The sequence below is a fragment of the Thermobia domestica genome, chromosome 18 (assembly GCF_964235325.1).
Source record: "Thermobia domestica chromosome 18, izTheDome1.hap1.1, whole genome shotgun sequence".
Lineage (NCBI taxonomy): Eukaryota > Metazoa > Arthropoda > Insecta > Zygentoma > Lepismatidae > Thermobia > Thermobia domestica.
In genome coordinates, this window is record NC_137471.1 from 177,821,727 (window position 1) to 177,846,300 (window position 24,574).

A 24,574-nucleotide genomic window follows, 5' to 3' on the forward strand; every position below is an offset into this window, starting at 1 on the left:
TAATTTCGAGAGTACACTAAGTAATACGAAGTACATCGCACATAATCTTATTATTAACTTCCTAGTAATGATAAGAGACAAGACTTGAAACTTAAGGCTTTTATAAGTTTCAGGAGTAGTAGTTAACTCTTGCGAGTGACATCTTTCTAGACTATCTTCTCGAATGTGAATCACTTTTATCAAAAACGACTCAGGTGATTCTGCTTATATTTCATAAATAAATATTTAAATCCAATAACCCAAGAATAATGTGTAAAACAAATTCTTATATAAAAATATGCAGGAAAGGTAATTTCCTGTTAGGGCTGTTTTTTTTTTTTTTTTTTTTGTGTGTGTGTGTGTGTGTGTGTGTCTCTCTCTAATACGGCATGCGATTTTATTGATACTTCTTTCAACTTGCAGAAATATGACTGTTTGGGATTGCAATACATCAAGTTTACGTGAGGTAAAAGGAGTAAATTCTACCGGATGTTGCACCTTTGAACATGCTCATGCAAAATAATTTTCCAGTGAAACCTACCGAATAAATTATTCGATTTTATTAAAATATGTGTACAGTTATCTTCTTTATCGCATTCAAACAATCCTCACTTGTTGCGATTGAAAATAGTAGGGTAAACGGGAACAAATACCCCAGACTTTGGGATTTCCATATTTTAAATAATATAATAAGAAAATAATTTTCTGTAAAGACGTTCGCCAAAATTGCTAGATTTTGTCATAATAAAGAGTATAGTTTGTTTATAGCTTAACAAACATCCCAATGCATGTAGTTAAAATAGATCAAGGCCCCCTTATTCTCCCGATATTCTGAAAGTTATTTCCGCGATAACTTTCGTGAAAAGTATTCGCTTTTGAACAACGTAGTATATATATTGCTTGCGATTTAAATTAGTGAAGAGTGAGGATAATCCTAGGTAGGTCATTCCGCTGGCACTTCAAAGTCTCTTCAATGGTAACTTTCGTAAAGAAAGAAAAAAAATGCAATATATGAATTGTAGTATATTATTTCTGATGCCTCAAATTTGCCACAATTTCCTTGAGTTTAAAATGAATCAATAATGAAGAAGTTAGTCTTTTGAACATGACTTTAAAATACATTTTGTGATGATAAATTATTTTTTTTTTTTTAAAGTCAAAACATCGGAATCACAAATAATAATACAAAATCATATTCGATATTACGGCACTAACGGGGAGGGGGGATCGAGCTGGGTGAGCCTCCCTCTCTATACCACTGCCTCAAAGCATAATCATGGAACATTAAACTAAAAACAATAAGACCGATTCAGAAGGAAATCGGCGATGCTAATAATAATAATAATAATAATAATAATAATAATAATAATAATAATAATAATAATAGTAGTAGTAGTAGTAGTATGAAAAATATTTCCTACTGTTTGCTAGATTAATATTCGAGTGTAATTTAACATTTTAAAACAGTCTTTTTTTTAGGGGGGGGAGATTTCCAGGTGTTGGCGCCTTAAATTTGGATGTTTCTTCAAGAGATTATTCAGTGTGTTAGCACATCCTAGGCAAAATACTGCTGGTTAGAATATCCACATGAATTTATAACATGCGATATTGACATTTATAAAATGTCACGATAAATTATATGCTGTCTACTAGTAGGTTGTACTAAGTGGTGCGCGGTAATTTTGGCACCGGAAATTTTGGCACCAGTAGTTTTGACACGGTAATTTTGGCACCGGTAATTTTGGCACCAAGAAACGAAGCAAACGGAAATTTTGGCACCATTTATAATAGAAGTACAGAAAATGTGAGAAAATACTCTGAATGTAATAGATATTAAAATTCACATGTTATTAACTAGGATTGTTCCAGCGCGACGAATCAAACCAGTGACGAATGTACAGTCAGCGACAAAATTTCTTTCTCTTCTGTAAAATGTATTTGCCTATAACTTTGGAATTGATGGACTGATTTGAGAAGTTTTCTGTAATTTATGGAAAACTGTATCTTCTTTGAGTTGCTGAAGACTGCACTATGTTTATTGCACTGAGTTTGTATTTTACTTTCAAGTGCAAACAGTAACAGCTGATTCGAACCATGGAAATTGAAGTACAGAGAAAAAAAATAGAAAATATTCTGGATATAATAGATATTTACGTTCACATGTTAATGACTAGAACTGTATCAGCACGAATAATGAAACCAGCGACAAATGTACAAACACTAGTAAAAGGTAATATTGGTAGCTTCATTAGGTATTCAAAGCAAGTCAAAATTATTGAACTCTTAACTAAGAAAACTTAAATACACACTTACGCAAGAAAAAATAACAAATCAATAAATGAAATGAAATCTTTGAGTTTTACGTCCCACGGTTATGCCGGTTAGGCTAAAGTAGACGGTGATGATGAGAGATGAGTGAAATGGTGGAATGAAGAAAGTGGGAGGAAACGGGAGAACCCCGAGAAAACCCACGAGCACGGTGTTTGTCCACCACAAAGTTCACTTGGCGGGGGCTGGGATCGAACCAGGGCCCCCAAGCACCAGAGGTGAACGCTTTACCACTGAGCCACCGCGCCCCCCAAAATCAATAAATGAATTTCAATAACACATGATTTGCAATGATATATGGTTCACAATAATCCCAGTTGTAAAACATTGCACCTTTTCATGAGGCTTTGGGATATGCGTGAGAGGGGAGCCGGAAGTTTCGATGGAAAGAATCTCGGTGTAATCTCTTCTGCAAAATAAACTGGTACATTAACATCTATTATATCCAGAGTATGTTCTAATTTTCTTTCTCTGTACTTCAATTTCCATGGTTCCAATTAGCTTTTACTGTTTGCACTTGAAAGTAAAATACAAACCCATTAGTGGGGAATTTTAACTTGCTTTGAATATATAATGAAACTGCCAATAGTATCTTTACCGGTGTCTGTACTGTCAGTAACAAAAGTTCTTTTCCTATGTTAAAATTTCTTCCGCGAATATCTCTCGAATGGACGGACAGATTTGAGTGAAATATTCAGCAACTTAAAGCAGATATAGTTTTCGGTAAATTTCAGAAAAGTACTCAAATCAGTCCATCAATTCCAAAGTTATAAGCAAAATAAATTTTACAGAAGAGAAAGAAATTTTGTCGCTGACTGTACATTCGTCACTGGTTTGATTCGTCGCGCTGGAACAATCCTAGTTAATAACATGTGAATTTAAATATATATTACATTCAGAGTATTTTCTCACATTTTCTGTACTTCTATTATAAATGGTGCCAAAATTTCCGTTTGCTTCGTTTCTTGGTGCCAAAATTACCGGTGCCAAAATTACCGTGTCAAAACTACTGGTGCCAAAATTTCCGGTGCCAAAATTTCCGCCTTTCGTACTAAGTAGGCTACAACCTCGAGGCGCAATGTCAACTGCCCTTCACACTTTATCCAGGCTTAGGACTGGCAGTGTAATGGTAGTGTATAAATTATTAGCACTACATTGGCGTACTTAAAATTATAAATTGCAGGGGAAATATAGGTCCCTTTGTCATCATTCATTCAGTTTAACGTCCCACATTATGCCGCCTAGGCCAAAGGAGAGGGAGTGATTCCTTAAAATAACATTTTATGTTTTCGAAATCCACTTACAGGTACATTAAATGAGCACTTAAGAACGTTATAGTAAGATGGAGAATATGAATTAATTACCTTTGTGCATACCCATACGAAAAGTTTTGGCTACATCTATAGATGGAAAGCCCTCCCAGCTGGTCTATGACTAGCACGCGCCCTTTAGGTGGACGAGGCCCCGGGTCCGATTCCCGGTAGATTATTGAATAATAGTGGTTCGGATTCGACATTAAACTGTACGTCCAAGTATCATATAGCCGCGCTGCGGAAAAAGGAAAAAAAGACTTGAAAGATGGCTTGAAAATTTTAAACTCAAGGAAATTGTGGCAAATTTGAGGCATCCGAAATAATGTACTACAATGCACATATTCCATTTTTTATTTTATTTTATTTTTATTTATTTTATTTTATTTTATTTTTTTCTTTACGAAAGTTACCATTGAAGAGACTTTGAAGTGCCAGCGGAATGACCTACCTAGGATTATCCTCACTCTTCACTAATTTAAATCGCAAGCAATATATATACTACGTTGTTCAAAAGCGAATACTTTTCACGAAAGTTATCGCGGAAATAACTTTCAGAATATCGGGAGAATAAGGGGGCCTTGATCTATTTTAACTACATGCATTGGGATGTTTGTTAAGCTATAAACAAACTATACTCTTTATTATGACAAAATCTAGCAATTTTGGCGAACGTCTTTACAGAAAATTATTTTCTTATTATATTATTTAAAATATGGAAATCCCAAAGTCTGGGGTATTTGTTCCCGTTTACCCTACTATTTTCAATCGCAACAAGTGAGGATTGTTTGAATGCGATAAAGAAGATAACTGTACACATATTTTAATAAAATCGAATAATTTATTCGGTAGGTTTCACTGGAAAATTATTTTGCATGAGCATGTTCAAAGGTGCAACATCCGGTAGAATTTACTCCTTTTACCTCACGTAAACTTGATGTATTGCAATCCCAAACAGTCATATTTCTGCAAGTTGAAAGAAGTATCAATAAAATCGCATGCCGTATTAGAGAGAGAGAGAGAGACACACACACACAAAAAAAAAAAAAAAAAAAAAAAAGCCCTAACAGGAAATTACCTTTCCTGCATATTTTTATATAAGAATTTGTTTTACACATTATTCTTGGGTTATTGGATTTAAATATTTATTTATGAAATATAAGCAGAATCACCTGAGTCGTTTTTGATAAAAGTGATTCACATTCGAGAAGATAGTCTAGAAAGATGTCACTCGCAAGAGTTAACTACTACTCCTGAATCTTATAAAAGCCTTAAGTTTCAAGTCTTGTCCCTTATCATTACTAGGAAGTTAATAATAAGATTATGTGCGATGTACTTCGTATTACTTAGTGTACTCTCGAAATTAAATTTATTAGTGATATCTCCTTATTCTGTTAAACTTTTTTATCTTAAGACAGAAGGTTGCAATGCTGATTTCAGGAAAAAGAGAAAATTCATTCAACCATGAAACACCAGTTGTTGAGAGATGTGAAGTGCGATAATGGCTTGCTGAGGCTAGAAACCTGACTAATTATTGAGAGTGTATTTGAAGATCATGCAGATGATAACACGTCCCGTTCAGGGGACGTTTACCCGTATAGTTTACTTATATGTTACGCGGTGTATTTCATCGAATTTTTAACTGTGTTTAGTTGCAAGCACAAAAGTCAAAAATAAATAAGTATATCAAATTGAAAAAAAATCGTTTCACAATAGCTATCATGGAATTATTTTCTCGAATATCGGAGGAGGTAAAGCAAGTCAACCTCTTGCTCTTAAATTAGACTCCATATGCTGGAAATACTTGTGAAACATTAGTAAAAACGGAATATATTCCGTTTCCGTAGACTCAGTACACCCACGTAACTCAGAATCTTGTGATGGAAGTTATATCACTGAGCGCAGTGCATCAAAATCGATTCAAATAGGCGAACTTCGTGTAAGAAAATAATTTAAAAAATGGAAATATGTAAGCTTAAAGATAGCTACGAATTTTTACCTGCTAATTCTCTTACATAACCAATGAGAATGGTCACAACACAACTACAGCAGACAATATGTACATAACAATTTCAACAGCATGTATAAAGAAATTTATTTCTGACGATAAGTTAAATTAAAATATTTGAAATCATGCCTAAAAGTAGACCAAAATTTACAGAGAGGTCGAGATGTTGGTGAAGGTCCGGACATTGAAGACCCACTGCCTGCGTACGTCCCTGCTTATTAAAATCGAATAATTTGTTCCTTGGGTTACTATGTGAGTGTGGTCAAATGTACAGGAGAAGCTTTTACCTTTTAACTTCGATTAATTACAATCTCCAATAGTTAGCTATTTTGCAAATTAAGGGAACACAGAATCCAAGTTTAATAAAACGAGAGACGTTGTATGAGATCTGCCCTATCATGGACGGACATTTTGACAGACACAGTCTACTCAAATGCTAATCTACTCGAATGATTGAATCAACGTTGACGCTCACCTCAATAAAGGCAGCACAGTGCTTTGCTATATATGAACTTTTAGAAGACTAAATAAGTTTTTCTGAGTGAAGTCACGAACGTATTCTTTAGACATAATAGAAAGTTCTGCCTTTTGGCAAGTTCTGGAAGTAGTTATTTTTAAGACTTGGGCCTGGAAACTTTTCTTCTACGTGTTTCGATCTTCAGCTTCCTCTATTAACTCCCAAAAGTCACATAAATAAATTAAAATTTAAGGTAAATAAATGAATGGTAATTTGTTTTCAGAATGTTTTTGGTTCAAATAGTTACATAATCGCATTTCCATTCTTAGTTTAATAAATATTAGTCCGTTAGGGACTGAGAATCAACCACTAGACTGCATATGTATTTTTTTACTAGTTACGAAATACAGTACAACATTTGGAAATTCCATGAAATTGAATATCCTTATTGTTTGGTTAGATATTGACTCTATATCAATGTGCACCATTACTCAAACTTAACTTTTCGCTTTTAATTACTGAGATTCATGTTAACACCTTTCCATGCTTATAGTTAATATTTAGCTTAAGAGCGTTTTTTCATTTCATTCTACAAGTGTTAGACATACTTGAAATGTAGTACGATTTCCAGGTTATAGATCCTACATGTAGAGTACCGGAACTAAAAACAGTGCTTTAAGAGGGAAAAACAGAAACATAATGTAAGAAAGAAGGTTGCAATGTTGATGAGAAGATAAAGAGAAAGGTCATTCAACCATGAACTAGCAGTTGTGGAGAGAAGTGCGATAGTGACTACCTGACAGAGAAACCTGACTAATTATCAGGTGCACTGGAAGATTATAGACATAATAAGTTGTCCAGCCATATAGCCTTTTACTATTTCAGATTATTTCCAGGAAAGATTATTTCGTTTGTAAGAAATTTCCATGTCTTTCTTTACAATAGTTTGTATTAAAGTAATGTATGAATTCTGTCTCGTTTCTGATGTATCCTTCTTCTTCACCTATTGAAGTATATATTTACCTAGGTTCTGAAATGTATTTCAATTTATATAATGTTATCCCATACCTTATGCTATAGCTTATTTCTAATAACCATAATATTGTCATTTGTTCCAAAGTTTTTTCTAGGTTGCAAAGACGTTTTTGATTCTATATTTAACATTTTAATATCGGATTTAAAGGGACCATGAACTGGGACAACTTCCATTGGTTCCATATTTAATTCTCATGTTTCTTTTCTTATTTTAATGGTCGTTATACATTATTTCATTATATATATTATATTCTTCTTCTTCGTTGAATTTTCGAAGTCTATTTGCCATATTTTTTCAATGACTGCGCCCAGCACTGCTATACTAATCGGAATTTTTAGTATTATTTCTAGAAATTTTGCTAACTCTTTGTTTTAACCTAATTTGTGATTATTTTTCGTAATACATTTAAGGACTTAAGTTGGTCGAGATTTCAGTTATAAGAAATAGTAGCTGTTTCCTCCAGCAGAAAGTTTCAGTGTGTGACTAATAGTTGAACATCCAATATTACAATACAGACATGTCTTAAAACATCAATGCAAGGATATTGCTCCATTTGGACCAAGCAAGAATGGACAACTCAACTTTTATTGTTTTTACACGGTCAAAGGCAGCTTGAACACGGTCAAGGCCATTCAAAAGATTTCGTTTCGGTCCTGCTCCAAACAATCCAATTGGAAATCTTTAATAGCCAATCAGCGCCCTGGTTGATTGCAGGAAAATACAAAACAACTATATTGGCGTTTTCAGAGAGAGCGGCTGTTGTTGAATAAATATGTTTCTGTTAGTCTTTTCCACAATTATCTGATATTCAAAGTGTGCATTATAATGATAAATTAAAGCAAATATCCGCGCTGGAAGATATTGTTGGTAATTTTGTTGATAATATACACGATTTATGTTTTTACGGTGCTGCCATACCCATAACTATTGTTAAATTATGAAGCAATTTTAGGTATAAATATTAAGCTGAGAGATTAATGTACATGAATGTCGGTTGTAGTTTATGAGGCCTCATCCCGGCGAAATTAAAATACCGCTAATTTTAAGTGAGTGAGTCAAGATAACGGTATCTCATGTAAAATAATCTCTTTTTCTCTGTGTATGTATCTCTTTTTCCACATTTCGATTATCCTTTTACCTGAAGATATCACATAATTACTGTAAACAGTCTTCGATGGCATAACATAAATAACAACAAATTTCAACGATTGCCTCGTGATACACACAACCTTGGGAAGTAGTTTGATGATTTTTTTTTGAGTGTGGTTATGTCATCATTTCGACATATGAAGAATCAGATTTTATAAATTTCAGAACAGGGAACGATTTTATAATTAAGTAGCAATTTACGATCTTAACGTAAGTTTAATGAACTCGCATTTAATGTAAGAGGACAAAATACTTTGTGAAAATTCGATGGCACTGCTACAAAATCAATTTACCTGTTTTCAAAATTGTTTAATATATGCCATAAGTTTCTAAATTTCTGCAGAAAGTTAGGAAAGAAGTGCTAATATTATAGCTATTCATGTAGAGGTCTGAACGAAATTAGGACGTAGTTTAGCTTTCATCTGACCACGCGGTTTCGACCATTTGGTTTGGACTGCCGTCTATCAATAAATATATTAAACATATTTCAATACCTCTATAATCGTGTAAAAATTGTTTCAAGTTCACTCGAGACTCTTGTTCAAGTGTCTTCAACAATATTGCTTTGAATGTATAAATTTGAGACATTGAACTGTCTTATTCAAACGTTCTTTAACCGTGCACAAGCATCATTAGAGAGCTACAAGACAGATGGGAAAAATTCGACTCTCGTTGTGTTGTAAGAAAGAGAAATTAAGAAACTAAACCAAAATCATGTGAAACATACATAGACCCTCGCACCCTCTCACTGCCTTGGACGTTCGTCCCTCTGTTGGATGAATCTCTTTCAGTAGCAATCAAGAACATAATTCGTAATGCCTAATTCCTTAAATAAAAAAAAATAAATAAAAAAAAAGAACTAAATCCAGGCTTGTAATCCAACTAACAATCTTTTGAAAGAGAGTTTCAAACGCTATCCAATTAGCTAATAAACCGTAACATACATGTTTTGGAAACAGCTATTAAGGTCGCAACTGTTAACCCCCAATTCCATTTTAAGTTTCAATTTTAATTATCGCTTTGGGTGATGTGTGGCACAGCCTCGCTGGTTGAAGACAGATTTAAATTTGTAGATCAAAACCAAACGATAGTTAATCCACAGTCTTTAGAACTTACTGTTGCGCTAATATATATATATATATATATATATATATATATATATATATATATATATATATATATATATATATATATATCGGAATAATCTAGGTTGAAAATAGTAATTTCGTAATTTATCAAAACACGTCCTAGTTCTTGAAAGAGCAGGTTGCATCAGTAATCCACGCGCTAATGTGTTCTCGCAGCGTTGTTACGCAACGTGGTTGTAGAAATAAAGCTATGTAAACGCGATTTGCAAGCTCTGACTTGGGTAAGTCAGTAAAGTGTAGATTTGTTGAATGATACCGCCCGGGTTCAAATCTGGACTAATACGAATTTTTCTTCTAAAATAAAGTTCTGTGAGTTCATATTCGTTAATAATAATCGTTTTTCTGCATTTTTTGAAGATTATCTTGAATTAGTGAGCGCGGGCTCGTAGATGCTAGGTGTGCCATGTGTCTTTCCTTTTATGTTTCTTTCTTTCGACAAAGTGGATTATTCTTAGGAGAGGGAACTTGTCTGAAAGTGATTATGCTGTATTTAACATGCAAATTTCCTTTATGAATTAAGTGACTGGTTTTGACTCCATCTTACTCCAATTTCGCGTTTGGCATTGCAAATGGAATCGACAAAGAGACCAATATTTCTAAGTTTGACCCGGTGATGTGATGGTTAGCTGGTTGGTATATGAATAAAAATGCGTGGGTTCGCGACACAAGAAGGGCAAATTTTTCTTTGAAAATATATAGGTTCGGGTATGTATGTTTACAGTATCGTTTCTTTCTTTCATAATATATTTCCATCTGTTCATCTATTTTAACAATACTTTATTTCTTGTATATTTAGTGATCATGGGTTAGTGGCAGATAGATAACGTCATGTTATCACAAAAGATAGAACAACGGCATAGGGCGTTCTTGATACATTTATTTTTATTATGTAGCAAACAAAGTTATTGCGTTTGTCTCTCGCCTAGCTAAGCCTTTTATTCAGTGCCAGTGACGGTCGTATCAGCTTTCGGGACGTGAAAAACTGTCAAACCGCATCTTGAACCACTGATATTGTGTCAGCGACTGTGTTAGAAATGACCTATGCATTATTATGCCGATAAAATAATAAAAAAGTATATGAGTTAAAATGTATACTACTTTTATCTATACTCTCAAAAATTCTTTATATATAATATTAAAATCGACATACCGTAACTGGTTCCGCATCTGGCATAATATCACGGCTAATTTTTTGAAGTATACACATAAGTCTCTTTGGAATTTACTGTTTATAATTCTTATGAAACCAGGGTCAGATTTTTAGAGCTTTAAAATATGAAGTGTATAAGTCTCGAAAGTCTTTCAGAACGGCTTTGTGCGTGTGTCCGTCTGTTAACATGTATCAGCAAAAATCCTAAAAAATTCCGAGAAGTATTTTTTCTATCGGTTCAGCATACAAAGATTAGGCTTCATCTCCTCTGTTAACTCTCGTTCCAAACTTCTATCTAAAGTGGTTCAAATTTGCCTTTTACAATTTCGGTGTTTCGGCGTTTATTGCCATAGGAAGAAAATAGTAACATAGGGAGAAGTTTATCTTTCCAAACGATTAACCATGTAAACACCACATATCAAGAATAGCCATAACACCTTACCAAAACCGGAAGTAATTAAAATTTAGTAATACTTCCGGTTTCAATTTCGCTTTTGGGGGGCGCGGTGGCTCAGTGGTAGAGCGTTCACCTCTGGTGCTTGGGGTCCCGGGTTCGATCCCAGCCCCCGCCAAGTGAACTTTGTGCTGGACAAACACCGTGCTCGTGGGTTTTCTCGGGGTACTCCCGTTTCCTCCCACTTTGCTCATTCCACCATTTCACTCATCTCTCATCATCACCGTCTCCTTTAGCCTCACCGGCATAATCGTGGGACGTAAAACTCAAAGATTTCATTTTTTTTTTTCAATTTCGCTTTTAACGTCATTGAAGTAAAACAATAACACAACAACAGGCGTTATTTTTTTTCAAAATTATTCAGCGTCTTAAGACAACATTTAAGACTACCCAAAACTACTGAAAGCGGAAATAGTTTAAACTTAGTATTACCTCCGGTTTCAAAACTGATTTCCGTTGAGCATAAACGGTAAAGGGTTTCAAGATATGGTTTCTTTTAAGTCTTTCAACGTCTCAAGAAGTTTCAATTTCAACCGTTAACGCTGTAGTAAAACTGAAAGATTTTAATTTAAACCTATATTGCCATGAAATGAAACGGTAACAAGTATTGAAAAGCTATTGTTTGGAAAGGAAGGAAAGAATTCAATGCCTATAGACGACATATCATGACTTTCTACAACACTCTCCGAAAACCGACTGGTGTTGAAATTAACAATTTTTGCCAATTTCAATAACGTTTTCAAGGTTTAACACCTAGAATGAAAATAGTAAGACATAGCAAGAAGCGGTTTACTGCTAAGAGTTCAGCGTCTCAATAGAGGGCATACCGGTCTGCTATTAATAATATTCTATCGATACCAGAAATATTTCAAATTTACTAATACTTTCAATTTCCGTATTCATTCTCATATCAAAACTGGTAAAAATTTCAGGAAGCTCTTTCTTTTTACAATCAATAAAGCATCTCAAATGTGTGTTCCAACTTCTACAATGAAATTTTATTCAAACTAGTAGTACTTGGAATGATCTACCTCCGGTTTGAACTTTCGTCGCCATAGAACGGAAACAGGGAGCTGCAAGACTGTTTTTGACAAGCAATTGGGCGTCAACACAACATGACTATTCCCACATCCTACTACTCTACGAAAAGAGGAAGTGTATAAGTTTCATATAGTTTCGGTTTCAATACGTATGCCTATATGGGAAGATATATCCATATGTGGTTTTCCCCAACTAATTCAGTGTTGTGAGAAAAGGTTCATAATTTCCTATAACCCTTATTTTATTCGGAAACGTTATAAATTAGTCATTTCTGGTTTTAATATTTTTGAGCATACAAGGCAAACGGTACCTATAAGTTGATATCTGAAATCGATTGAGAGTCTGAAGGAATCATATGACAACCCGTAGCACTCTACGTAAATCAAAAGTTTTAAAATTAAGTACGACACAAAATTCCAATACTTATCTCTATAGAGTAAAGCGAGTAAGAGCTATCGATTTAAGATCTGCAAGTCTTTCGGCAATGAATATGTTCATTTCTTCCGTTGAAATTCAATTCAAAATGGAAGTTGTTAAATTAGGCATTTCCGGTTTCAACATTTATCACAACGAAAAAAAGATGATAATGGCAAGAAGCGTCTTCTGGAACGATTAGCCTTTCAAGACAAATATAATGACTAGTGACAAAACTATACTCAAACCAGTAGTGGTACACATTTACTTCTACAGTTTCAATACTGATTTCCGCACATCGAAAATTGCAAGATATTGATATATGGTTTCTGCAATTGAGAGAACTCCCTGATGAAACGTTCCAGCTTTCCTTTTGAAACACTATTAAAACCGAAAGTTGTTAAAATTAGCTGTTTCCTATTCGAACTTTTACCGACATAGATTAATATTTCAACAGATAGTGAGAAGCTGTTTTTAGACAGGATTCCTTGTCTCAAGATAGGCCGAGATGACTATCGACAGCTTCCTACCAAACGAGAAAGTGGTCCAAAGTTATTGTTATGACCAGTTTATTTATTACTAATGCAAAAATTTATTTCTGTAGAGCAAAAACAATAAATATATCGAAATGTGTTTTCTTTATTTTATATAGTTTCACAAAAATAGGTTCCATATCGATCCCTGCAAGCTCATTTAAATGAAATGAAATGATATCTTTGTTTTACGTCCCACGGTTATGCCGGTTAGGCTAAAGGAGACGGTGATAATGAGTAATGAATGAAATGGTGGAATGAAGAAAGTGGGAGGAAACGGGAGAACCCCGAGAAAACCCACGCACACGGTGTTTGTCCACCACAGAGTTCACTTGGCGGAGGCTGGGTTCGAACCCAGAGCTCATTTAAAATCGTCATTTCATGCCATACTTTCTGTAGTGCAGCACCGCTTCCTCTCGCGGGCAAACTATTGTCGCTTTTAGTATTCCTGCGTCAATGCATAGTGCTGATTCACATTTAATTGTAATTGAACATTATTAATGTCACACTATACAGGCATAATCCAGTTTAATTATAATTTTGCGTTTATTTAAGATATTTTCTCGAGATAGATCCTTGAATTCACTTCAGATGATAATTGTTTCTTGGGAACTATATTATACTCTTACTCACGTCCCCACACTGTATTTGTTTTCAGGTGTGACATAACAACGCCTACCTAATTCTCTCTCCTGAGTGCTACGAAAAAGAGTGCTGTCATGCTACCAAGATGAGTGCTGCTAACACATTTTGCACTAGGAATCGGCAGCCTCATTCCACACAAAATGGGAATTTGGGGAATATAATAAACGAAGAAAAGCAGGGGGGAACCACTTACATTTTTTTTCAATTGGTTCAGCGTTTCAGGGATAGCTCCTGTCTTCTCTCTTAACCCTCTATTCAAATTAGAAGTAAACTGTGGGACAGTAAAACTTAAACATTTTCTTTCATTTTTTCAAATTTGACGTATTTTAAATGAACGACTTTTTTAAACATTTATCTCCGTAGAACAGAAAGACTAATAGCATTTTGATATGAATGCAGGGTTCCAAACACATGTTTTTTCTTTCTTATTAATGTGTTGCAAACAGACGTTAAAGGCATACCAAAAGTTTGTATATAAAATGTTTCGAAATTTTAGTTTCACACTGTGTAAGGATATTCTCTTGTTTACCTTGGGTATTTCTACTGATAGCTTGTGTAATACACACCATTACGTTGACACTTTATGTCGTAGATTCGAAAATTGTTAATATAAGTGTTATTCCACAGAAGTTCTCTGAAGTTTTAATATAAGTTTGCTGCCTTCACCGTTTGTTCTACAGTTACAGTAATGTTATCCTTTATGATGATTATAACTCTTATCCTAGTACTAAAGTAATGCTTTTATTTCTTCCGTCGTTTATGCAATGTTTTATGTTTTCACCACTCTAAGTCCTTACCACTTCGTCATTTACTTGCATATCTCACTCCTTCCGCTAAAAGTATATCAGTTGTTCAGAAACACAAATATTTTCTACTTTCTTTGAACTCTTTGAACTTGATTTTGTACTTGTCCTACTGTAAACGAAATGTTTCGTTAAGGTTTTTAACATTTCTTTATTTCCTTATTTCTATATGTATGCAATATTTTGTTCGCTTCTGTCCCTGTACTAACTAGCTTAAAAGTACAAGCTAGGCATATATATTAAATCGCAAACTGCCGGTCTTATGTGCGTAAGGTCGTGAGTTAGATTCTATCTGAGTGAAACTTTTTCGTATGTAATAATATATTCCGCAACGCATGAATAAGTATGACATACACTTTCGTACCGTTCCAATGACTTTTACTCCTATGTGTGTCACCAAAGTTTATTTCTTTGTACAATTCTAAAGATTACCATGAACGATATGATGATGTACGAGAAATTTACTTTGGATATAAAAATATTTTGTAATAGTTGTTTTATCAAATCATGGGAATAAATGTAGATAACAGAATAGACCTATTACGTAGCTACAGTTGTATTTTTTAAATTATGAGCGTTCAACCGTACTTGCAGTCGAGTAGGAAGAATAAATCGTTTGTTCACAAAATTCATTAGACGTCTTCTCTACTGTATATAATTCGCATGCCAAATCACTTTAAGAGATGATAAATTTTGCCATCTATTTCGCCTACAATTATGTGGACAACGTAGGATTGTTACAAATCCTATTTATTTTGTTATACAAATGGTTATTAACACGCATGAATAAATACTGATTCGTTTTGTTAAATCTTTTGTTAGTTATTTAGCGTGAGGTGAACAGAAAGAAAATTTACATCCTTATAGGTATAGTTTATCTTTACAGTTAGAAGGGACCACACGTTATTACACAAATAACTAATCGTAAATGGCATTGTTATGTGGGTCACGTCGCATGCGTCAGTAATACGCATGGAGATCGTAAAGTTCTTGTGAGAGAAAAAGCTATATATAAAGTTTGATAGGTCAAAAATTATGAGAGAATATAATACAAATGTATCTTCTGAAATTGGATGAAAAAATGAATGTTTGAAAAATATTAATAACTTATACAAGTGCTTAATGGTGAAGGCTGTATGTTTTTTCTTCAATGTTTAATATTTGCTGTTAAAATTACATAGTGTAAATTACTGTCAGGCTTCAAGTGAAATTCACACACGTTTGAAACATTTAAGTTTTCTCGGTGTTCATTCGCACTTCCCCGAACATATTCATAATTAACCCTTTGTCTTCTTAATTTCGTGTAATAGCACAGTAGTACTCTATATCAGTTTATTACTTTCGGTATATTCGCCTAGAAACTTACGATATTTGGGATCAATCAAAACTATAATAGAAACCTGTATCTTATCATTGTTGTTGCATTTTTTAGATGAAGCATATGCATTTGTATAGTGTTACATATAATTTATTTCCATTTCCTTGTTGATTGAACTCGTTACAGATACCATAAATACACTCTTTTTAGAAAGGCGAATAATTTTCTTCCACGAAACAAAGTTCAAATTTCGGGTATGGCAACAAATATGTTAAGACATATAAGTAGAAAAATTCATACTTGCAGAGAGTGTGGAAAGGAATTCAATCGAAGTCCAGCTTTGACAAGGCACATGTTAATACATACAGGTGAAAAACCTCACAAATGCCTTGTTTGTGGATCCGTATTTACTTTACGTTCACATTTAAAGCAACATATGCTTGTGCATACAGAAGACAAACCTCATACATGCGTTGCCTGTGGAAAGAGGTTTAGTTTAAGTGCAGGTTTGAAGCGACACATGCTTGTACATACAGGTGAAAAGCCGCACAGCTGCCATGAGTGTGGAAAGCGATTCAGTTTACGTTCATATTTGATGAGGCACTTGATTGTACATACAGGTGAAAGACCTTACAGCTGCAATGAGTGCGGAATGGGATTTAGGCAACGTTCAAGTTTAAAAACCCACATATTACTTAGATGTAAAAAAGCTTACACATGTTCTGAATGTGGAAAGGGATTTAATCGCAGTTCAACTTTTGCAACGCACATGTTATCTCATAGTGATTACAAACCTCATAAATGTATTGTGTGTGGAAAGGGATTTAGTTTACGTTCTTATTTGAAAAAACACATGCCGGTACATACAGATGCAAAACCGCACACGTGCGATGAGTGCGGAAAGGGTTTTAGCGTACTTTACCGTTTGAAAAGGCACAAGTTGACTCATATAGATATCAAGCCTCCCATACTCACAGAGTGTGGAAAAGAATTTAATCGAAATTTTAATTTTCCAAGTCATATGTTAACACATACAGATGAAAAACGTTACACATGTCATGTGTGTGGTAAGATATTTCTTAAATCTTCTGGTCTTTCCACTCACTTATTTTTACATACAGGAGCAAAACCCCACAAGTGTGAAGAATGTGGAAAAGGGTTTAGTTTGCGTTCTCGCTTGAGAGCACACATGTTAATACACACAGGTGAAAAGCGCCACATATGCTCAGAGTGTGGAAAGGGATTCACTCAAAGTTCAAATTTGGCAACGCACATGTCAACACATACGGGTAAGAAACCTCACACATGCCTCGTGTGTGGAAGGGGATTTAGATTACGTTCGCACTTGAAAAGACATACATTAATTCATACAGGTGAAAACATTGCCACACGATAAGATTGTTAAATGCGATTTTGTAGAACTTCAGGTTTACAACAACATATGTTAATACGTTCAAGCGAAAAGTCTCGTATCTTCGTAGAATTTTGAAATTGTTTGTTCAATAATCATATTTGGGAATAAAGGATTAAAATATTTAAGAAAAGTCAAATCAGCGGACACTGTGAAAAAAAACTCTAAATGTCACTTCTGGAGTTATATTTGTTAATTCATACAGTGAAATACATGATGAGTGTCAAAGTTTGTCGACGAATTCAACTGATGCTGAGTTTTGACATCACACATTATAATATATTTGAAGGAGAAATGTTTTTCTTGTAAGTAATATAAAAGTTTCGAGGATTAGTTGTTTTTCAGATTTGCTAACACGGAAGTGAGAGTAGTGATGGGTTAATTCCCGGGAAGATGTTTTTCGGGAATATTCCCGGGAAAATTCCAGAAAATGGGAATATTCCGGGAATTTATGTACAATCGCAAAGAAAATTCTATTCTATTACTATATTATGATATCAAATTTAAATTCGTTTTTATATGTCAGTATATTATTATTGTTGCCCTCAGGGAAGTCTTTAGAATGTATATTCTAAGCGATATTATTTTATTAATATTTTATATTCAGAGAGTACGCAAAAGGGATATTTATTTACAATATGTTCTATGATAGTAAATATGTTTAAAATATGTTAAGTCCGCATACTTTTAAACCGCTAAACAGTTTAAATTTACATGTTAGTGGATTTTTTTAAACTTCTACTACTGGTATTAGAAATATATTAAATTTTTAAATGTTATAAATAAATTAGGTTGGGTAATTGCCAGAAGAGACATGTCCCACCATTTTGTCAACATATGCGCATAAATATGCATGTTCACAATATTTGCAAAATACTTTCCTATCTTTATAATTTTGCATGTAACATTGCTACACACGACCTTTCTTCCTGCCAAATTCCATGCGTTAATTCACATGTAAAAGAAGTTCGAGTACTTCTACATAAATTCGAGACCGAGAGAGGAGACAGACAGACGTCTATTACTAACGGTGGTTCAGGGTTTATTAATAGTACTTCATTCCTATTTCTCCATAATTCTACATTACTTTAAAAAATTGTTTCTTCCGATCATTTCTAAATTAGTACTTTGCAACGTTTGTCGATTGTTTAGCTTTGGTGGGTCAGATTTTGCACTTACTTTTTTGCGATATTCTATTCCGATGCGGTTGTTTTATGGTTTCATATGTTAAATTACGTTACCAACATTAAATTTGGGCAGGATTGTCAAGCGAATGTGAGCGAGTGAAGGCTGGTCGTTTTCAATCTTTGCTACTAACAATTCACTTTCCTTTCTTACATAAATCGCTTCGACTTACCTTTACGGTTTGTACAAATCCCCTATTACCCTAAAAAAAATGTGTTCTATACTTTCTTGACTACTTGAACACGACTATCAACTAATTTCGTCCGTAAATCGTACTTTTTGCTAGTTTTCGCCCCACGAATACTAAACAATCACTCTACTTTATAGTGCAAATGGAAATGGAACTTAAATATCATCTTAGTTATATAAAGTGCTGCTAACACTCTGAACTTTTTTAACCTCCAAACTTTTTAAAACCTACAAGCAAGTCATAATATATTAAAATAGTTAGTCACATAGTTCTTATAATTTGGAAGATAAAGTAAAGAAATGGAAATAAATTCCTTCCCGGGAATTTATAGGCCAGGGAAAAAACCCAGGAATATTACCATTTTTAAAATTTCTTCCCACCGGGAATGCTCCCACTGCTCATCACTAATTGAGGAACGTTTTGTTTGCTAAGAGGACAGGAAGTTACTTGATGTAAAATCAAGTTGAGGAGATGAATGCTATCATAAAAATTGAAAGTTTCTATTCCAAAAGAGTCGCAATAGTTAACTCTGGCAATACCTGTATTCACATTTGCAAATGATATAATACTTCTGTCAAGAATGTAGCAAGAGGAATATTAAAATCAAGCTAGTAGAAACAAATGCATTGCATACAATTAGGATGTCTTTGACGTTTGAAGAATGCAGAAAGGGACTTCTTGGGAAACCATGTTCGCAAGATCCAGCTTATCTATAAGCGAGGATACAAGAAAGCAAGATAAATGTAAATCCAATCAGAATTAAGAGACCATGTAAGGTAAGTGCACCAGTAGCTGACACTGCACCAAAAGCTGACACTTTTATCTTAAATTGAACATAATAAGATTATTTGTGATCATTAACAGATTTATGAACGCACACACCTTTCTTGGTGGTTTGGCAACATTTTGCTTGATCGTGGTTGATTTGCGCCCCAACTGATAGAAGTGTGCCGAAGTTGAATTACGTGATATCAGGAAATATGCAGAAGTGAGAAGAATTCTTAAGAAATACGGTAAGCCTATTTACGTCGTTATTCCTATGTTAATCAGTGATCTTTTTCTAGTTCAGTAGCATGTCGAATATGTATAGTGTTTGTGAAGCAGAGTAGTGAATCGCTGGAGGAAAATTTTGTTAAATTTCAAACTCTAAAACTTCAGGGGCGGGGGGGGGGGGGGGTTCAGGTATTGGTGTCATTTTGTGTAGGATTTTCCAGTAGCTGACACTGCATGTCAGGCATTGGTAAACAGCATAACCACATTAATTTATGAATTTCATACATAATTTACACGAAAAAGTAACACTTGTCTTCTGTTGTCAATTCCACTAAATTTGGATGTCTCGGTCCAAAAGCTGACAGGGGCTGTCACTTACTGGAGCAACAATATATTGTTTTGTACCAAGACCTGACATGAAAAAAATGTCATTGAATTTGAGCAACACAATGACGCAAGCATCGTTATTTTACAGAATAAAAAACGTATTTTCTGGTTGTTCAAAAAAAATTTAAAACAAAATAAAAACTCACGATTTTTTTTCTTAACTTTTCATTGGTTAGAACAGAGATAGATAGTATTACTTCCTCCTCTTGTTGGAAAATTGGATGACCCGAGGTGTGTGAACTTGTTAGAACAGCCAACGTATATTATCCAGGCACCTTAAGATCCATCCAGAATTCTTAACGCAGACAAGACTGCATTCTTTCTATGTCCAAAAGGAAATAGTGTTAATACGTAAGGAAGAAGAAAATGTATACACATGCAAGCAATGATGAAAAAGAATGTATGATAACGCTGGTTATGGCTAGTGCTTCGGGTATTTTGGCTCGCCCCGATGGTTGTGTACAGTTACAAACGAATACCAGCTTCTGTAGTTAATATAGTGCTTAAGAATTGGGGTATTGGTAGATCTGAGTCAGGTTGGATGACAGGAGAGATATTTTTTGAATATATGACTAATATGTTTCAACCATGGCTTGAAAAATCAAATATCAAAACTCCTGTGTTGGGTTTCTTTGATGGCCATGCATCGCATCTCAGTGAGCCTTTAAGCATTTTTTTGTAGTAACAATGGTAACTTGTAGCTTTGTATCTGAATTCCACTCATGTTCTTCAACCAATTTATGTTACAGTTTTCCATCCAGTCAAGAGACTGGAAATGTGGTGTGCATCAGTGGAGCATCGAACATGGCGGTAGAAAGCTGAGAAACGAGTACTTTGAATCTCTTTTGTAAGAAAACAATAAAATGTCAATTACACCAACTACAATACAAAATTAATTCAGAGCATGCGTTCTTAGCCCATTCAATGCGCTAATAATGTAGACTATCAAAATTTCATGAAAGGAGGAACAACTCTAGAAATCTCTACAAGGAAACTAATCACGGCCAAATAAATGAATTCTTATGTTTCCAAAACAATGAATTGGTACTAAGAAAGTTAAAATATTATCCGATGGTGATGGCACGTGGTTAGGCAACATACAATATATATATAAAAAATCCTGTGGAAATCTATAAAGCTGCATGTAGAGAAGTTTGTAACGGATGCAATCCTCCACCCAGAATAGACAAGGAATAAGTTAAGGAAGAAATATCTACTCATCAAAATACAAATGAAAGTACTAACACAACAATTCAAGCATTTCGGAACCTACAGGAACTGACGTTCCTACGCAGGAAAATATTACAGAAGTAATTAAAATTTCCACTCATCAAAAAAGAAGTGAAACCATGTTTTCAATTCCAAGGACTTCAAACACTACAGAAACTGACGTTCCTACCAAAAAACAGGAAGCAAAGGAAAATACTCTAATTCCCTCACCATTTAAAAGAGCTTTATTTTAGCTGAGTGGAAGAAATATGAAAATAAGCGAAAGGAAAAGGAACGTATCCAGGGAGAAAAGGGAGATAAAGAAAGTAACAAGAATTAGCAAAGAATGTCAAGGAAAAGAAGAAAGTAAAAGTTCGACGGAGGAGAAAATGTGGCATTGTCTTCAAGGAATCATCCGACTCTTCCATTGAGCTTCAACTTGAATGTGACGGAAAAAGTGGCGATTGGTATCAGGGAAGGTTGTCAACTAGTGGAAGTGAGGACAATTTTCATGTCAATGATTATGTAATTGTTCAGTATGAAAGTGAATATTTTCCAGGAAAGGTTCTGAATACCGAGCAAAACGAGGCTTTCGTCAAAGTCATGCTGAAGACTGGATATGGCTGGTATTGGCCGAAATTTGATTACAAGCTATGGTATGCATATGAGGACATTTTGGAAAAAATCAATACCTAAATATGATTCCCAGATGGATGCATATCTGATAGAAAAAATTGAGAAATGCCATGTTAACAAAAGGTAAGAAATGTCTTGGAATTTAAAATGGATATATTTGAATAAGTACCCAAAGAGCAGATTCTACCTATTATAAGTACTGTTACTTCTGTATAACCTATATTTTGAAAGAATATTTGATGTTATTCTTACTAATAAATGATTTCATTTTACTGTCAGCTTTTGGTACATTACTATGTCAGGCATTGGATCATTGGTATTTTCTGTGTGTCAGCAACTGGTACAAGTGGGTTATGTTCCATATAAATTTCAGTAACTCACATATGTTTATCTGAAGGTCTCATATCAATTGAAAACCATTCCTTAAACTTAAACCTTTCAGTTATTAAAGCCATAATCCTTCTGTTATTTTATTTACAAACCAAAGCATTAGATTTAGAAATGCATCCTTAAAGTGTCAGCTATTGGTGCTGTTACCTTACTTACAAAAGCAGGTTAAAACCGTCATGCATCTTAGTGGTGCAGAGAAATTTAGCTAAAAATTTTATTTCACGAGACCCACTTACAACTGAACGTAAGACAGCGGGATTTTATAATATGGTAAATTTGAGAAAGCACTTTGTCGTCGTATAAACACGCGCGTATATAACGTATGTACGATTACCTTCCTTTTGCAAACATTTCATTCTAACAACAATGAAATCGGTCAAAAATTTATTTATTTATTTATTTACTTGACACAACAGGCATTACTGCCGAATTACAGTGCATATAATACATAATTTTAAAGTTGATAAATTAAAATTGCTTAATACACAATTACATAATTTAGTACAAAATCTTGATTTTAAATACAATTTCCTTGATTTTTATTTATTTATTTATTTATGTATTTATTTATTTATTTATTTATTTATTTTACATAATACGCAGTATCATTCTTTCGAACAACTTTTCACATCTATTAAATATATCTATATCTTCATAATCCTTACTGATTTTATTGTATGTAGCACACATTCTCCTTGTAGGTAAGATATGCAGTGCACTTGTACGTGCATTCCTGCAGTAGAAAAGGCCACTATTTCCCTTGCGTGTTTTAGGGTTGGAACCTTTACCATTATCTTTGTAATTATGTCTGTACATTGTATTTTGTTGTGCAAAAGTCTGTGCAAGAGAATGATTTCGTTCAACGTCCGTCGTTTTTCAAGTGTGTGAAATGTAAAGTTTCCAAGTAAATTATCATATGATTCATATTTTGGATAAAATCCTGTATTTTGTATGTGAGAAAACGTATGAATTTGCTTTGTATCTTCTCAATTTTTTGACTACGTGTTTTCACGGAAGAGTTTCAAATAATTGAGGCATATTCAAGTTTGGATCTTCTGTAACTACAGTAAAGCGTTTTCAAAGACTTAACATTCCTAAATTCTTCAGTCGTTCTAACAAGAAACTCAAGATTTCTATATGCATCATTAGCAATATTTGCCACATGATGCGAAAAGGTTAGTTGTTGTCAAATATCACACCTAAATCTTTAATTGTATCTAATTTTTCTAAACTTATTCCATTGGCCGAGTAAGTAAAGTCATACGTTTTCTCACGTCTACTGTATGTCATGGTTTTACACTTATTAATATTTACTGTAAGTCTATTGCTAGTACACCATTGTAGTATGTTAGTCAGATCTTGTTGCAAGAGTAGACAGTCATCTATACTTTTCACATGTACGAATATTTCCAAATCATCTGCAAAAAGTGTTTTATGAGATTTTTTAATGTAACGTGGCAGAGCATTAATAAATAACAAAAACAAAAGAGGACCTAGATTACACTCCTCAATGACAGAATTTACTCGAAAGTTTTGGTTTTAAATTCTTTATTCAAAACGCATTGCTTGCGTTCACGCAAGTAAGATTTTAAAAATATCATTTGGTGACTAAAATTGAGCGTGGCAAGTTTTTGAATTAATATATCATGATCCACAGTATGAAATGCTTTTTAAAAATCCGTATATATATAACGTCTATTTGTCCATTATTATCCAAGGAGCGGGATATGAAATCTGAAATTATAGTTAAGTTAGTCACCGTCGATCTTTTCTGTAGGAAGCCATGTTGGTTCATTGAAATTGTAGGTTTAACATGCATCACCTAATCATAAATGACACTTCCAAATACTTTTGCAATTGTTGGTAATATAGCTACTGGACGAGTTTTCTATACTATTTTTATTGCCGGGTTTCGGGATTGGGCATATTATTGGTTCTTTCCATATATCTGGAAAATCATTTGTTTTTATTCATAGGTTAAATAAGGTATATAGCGAATGTTTCAAAATATTACTACAACCTTTCATAATATAAGGTCGTATATTGTCAGGTCCAGTTGCTTTGTTCGATTTCAGTTTCTTTATTGCATTTTCAATGTCCTTTATACTAATCTCCGTCATATGGAATAAGTTATGGCATTCCTCATGTGAATATTTTTTGTTATGTGAGTTAACACAACTTTTAGTTAAGGAGGAGGATTGATTGTAAATGGACTGCAAGTGTTGAGCAAAAGCTTTCGCAATTTGATCATTCTTAGTCATGTCCGTCATAGGTCTTGGATTCAGTAGAAAGATGTCGGGATTAATTTGTAATGTACGTCCAGAAATGTTGTGGGTCTTGGGTTATATTATTTTCAGCATTGAGAATAAAGTCATTATGTGATAAAGCTATTTCACGTTT

At 34.0% G+C, this 24,574-nt stretch overlaps 1 protein-coding gene across 2 annotated transcripts in view; it reads left to right on the plus strand.

Annotated features, from left to right (window-relative positions):
* LOC145675867 (uncharacterized) overlaps positions 1 to 24,574 on the plus strand; it is a 52,590-nt gene that overhangs the window by 13,970 nt on the left and 14,046 nt on the right. The window contains exon 2 of one of the 2 annotated variants that reach the window (XM_081746636.1): positions 15,960 to 24,564. The exons of the other annotated variant lie outside the window; for it this stretch is intronic. Coding sequence (XP_081602762.1) covers positions 15,960 to 17,169 — 1,210 coding nt within the window. The 3' untranslated portion in view covers positions 17,170 to 24,564. Of the gene's footprint in view, positions 1 to 15,959; positions 24,565 to 24,574 lie in introns of those variants that run through there. 2 annotated transcript variants of the gene reach the window in all.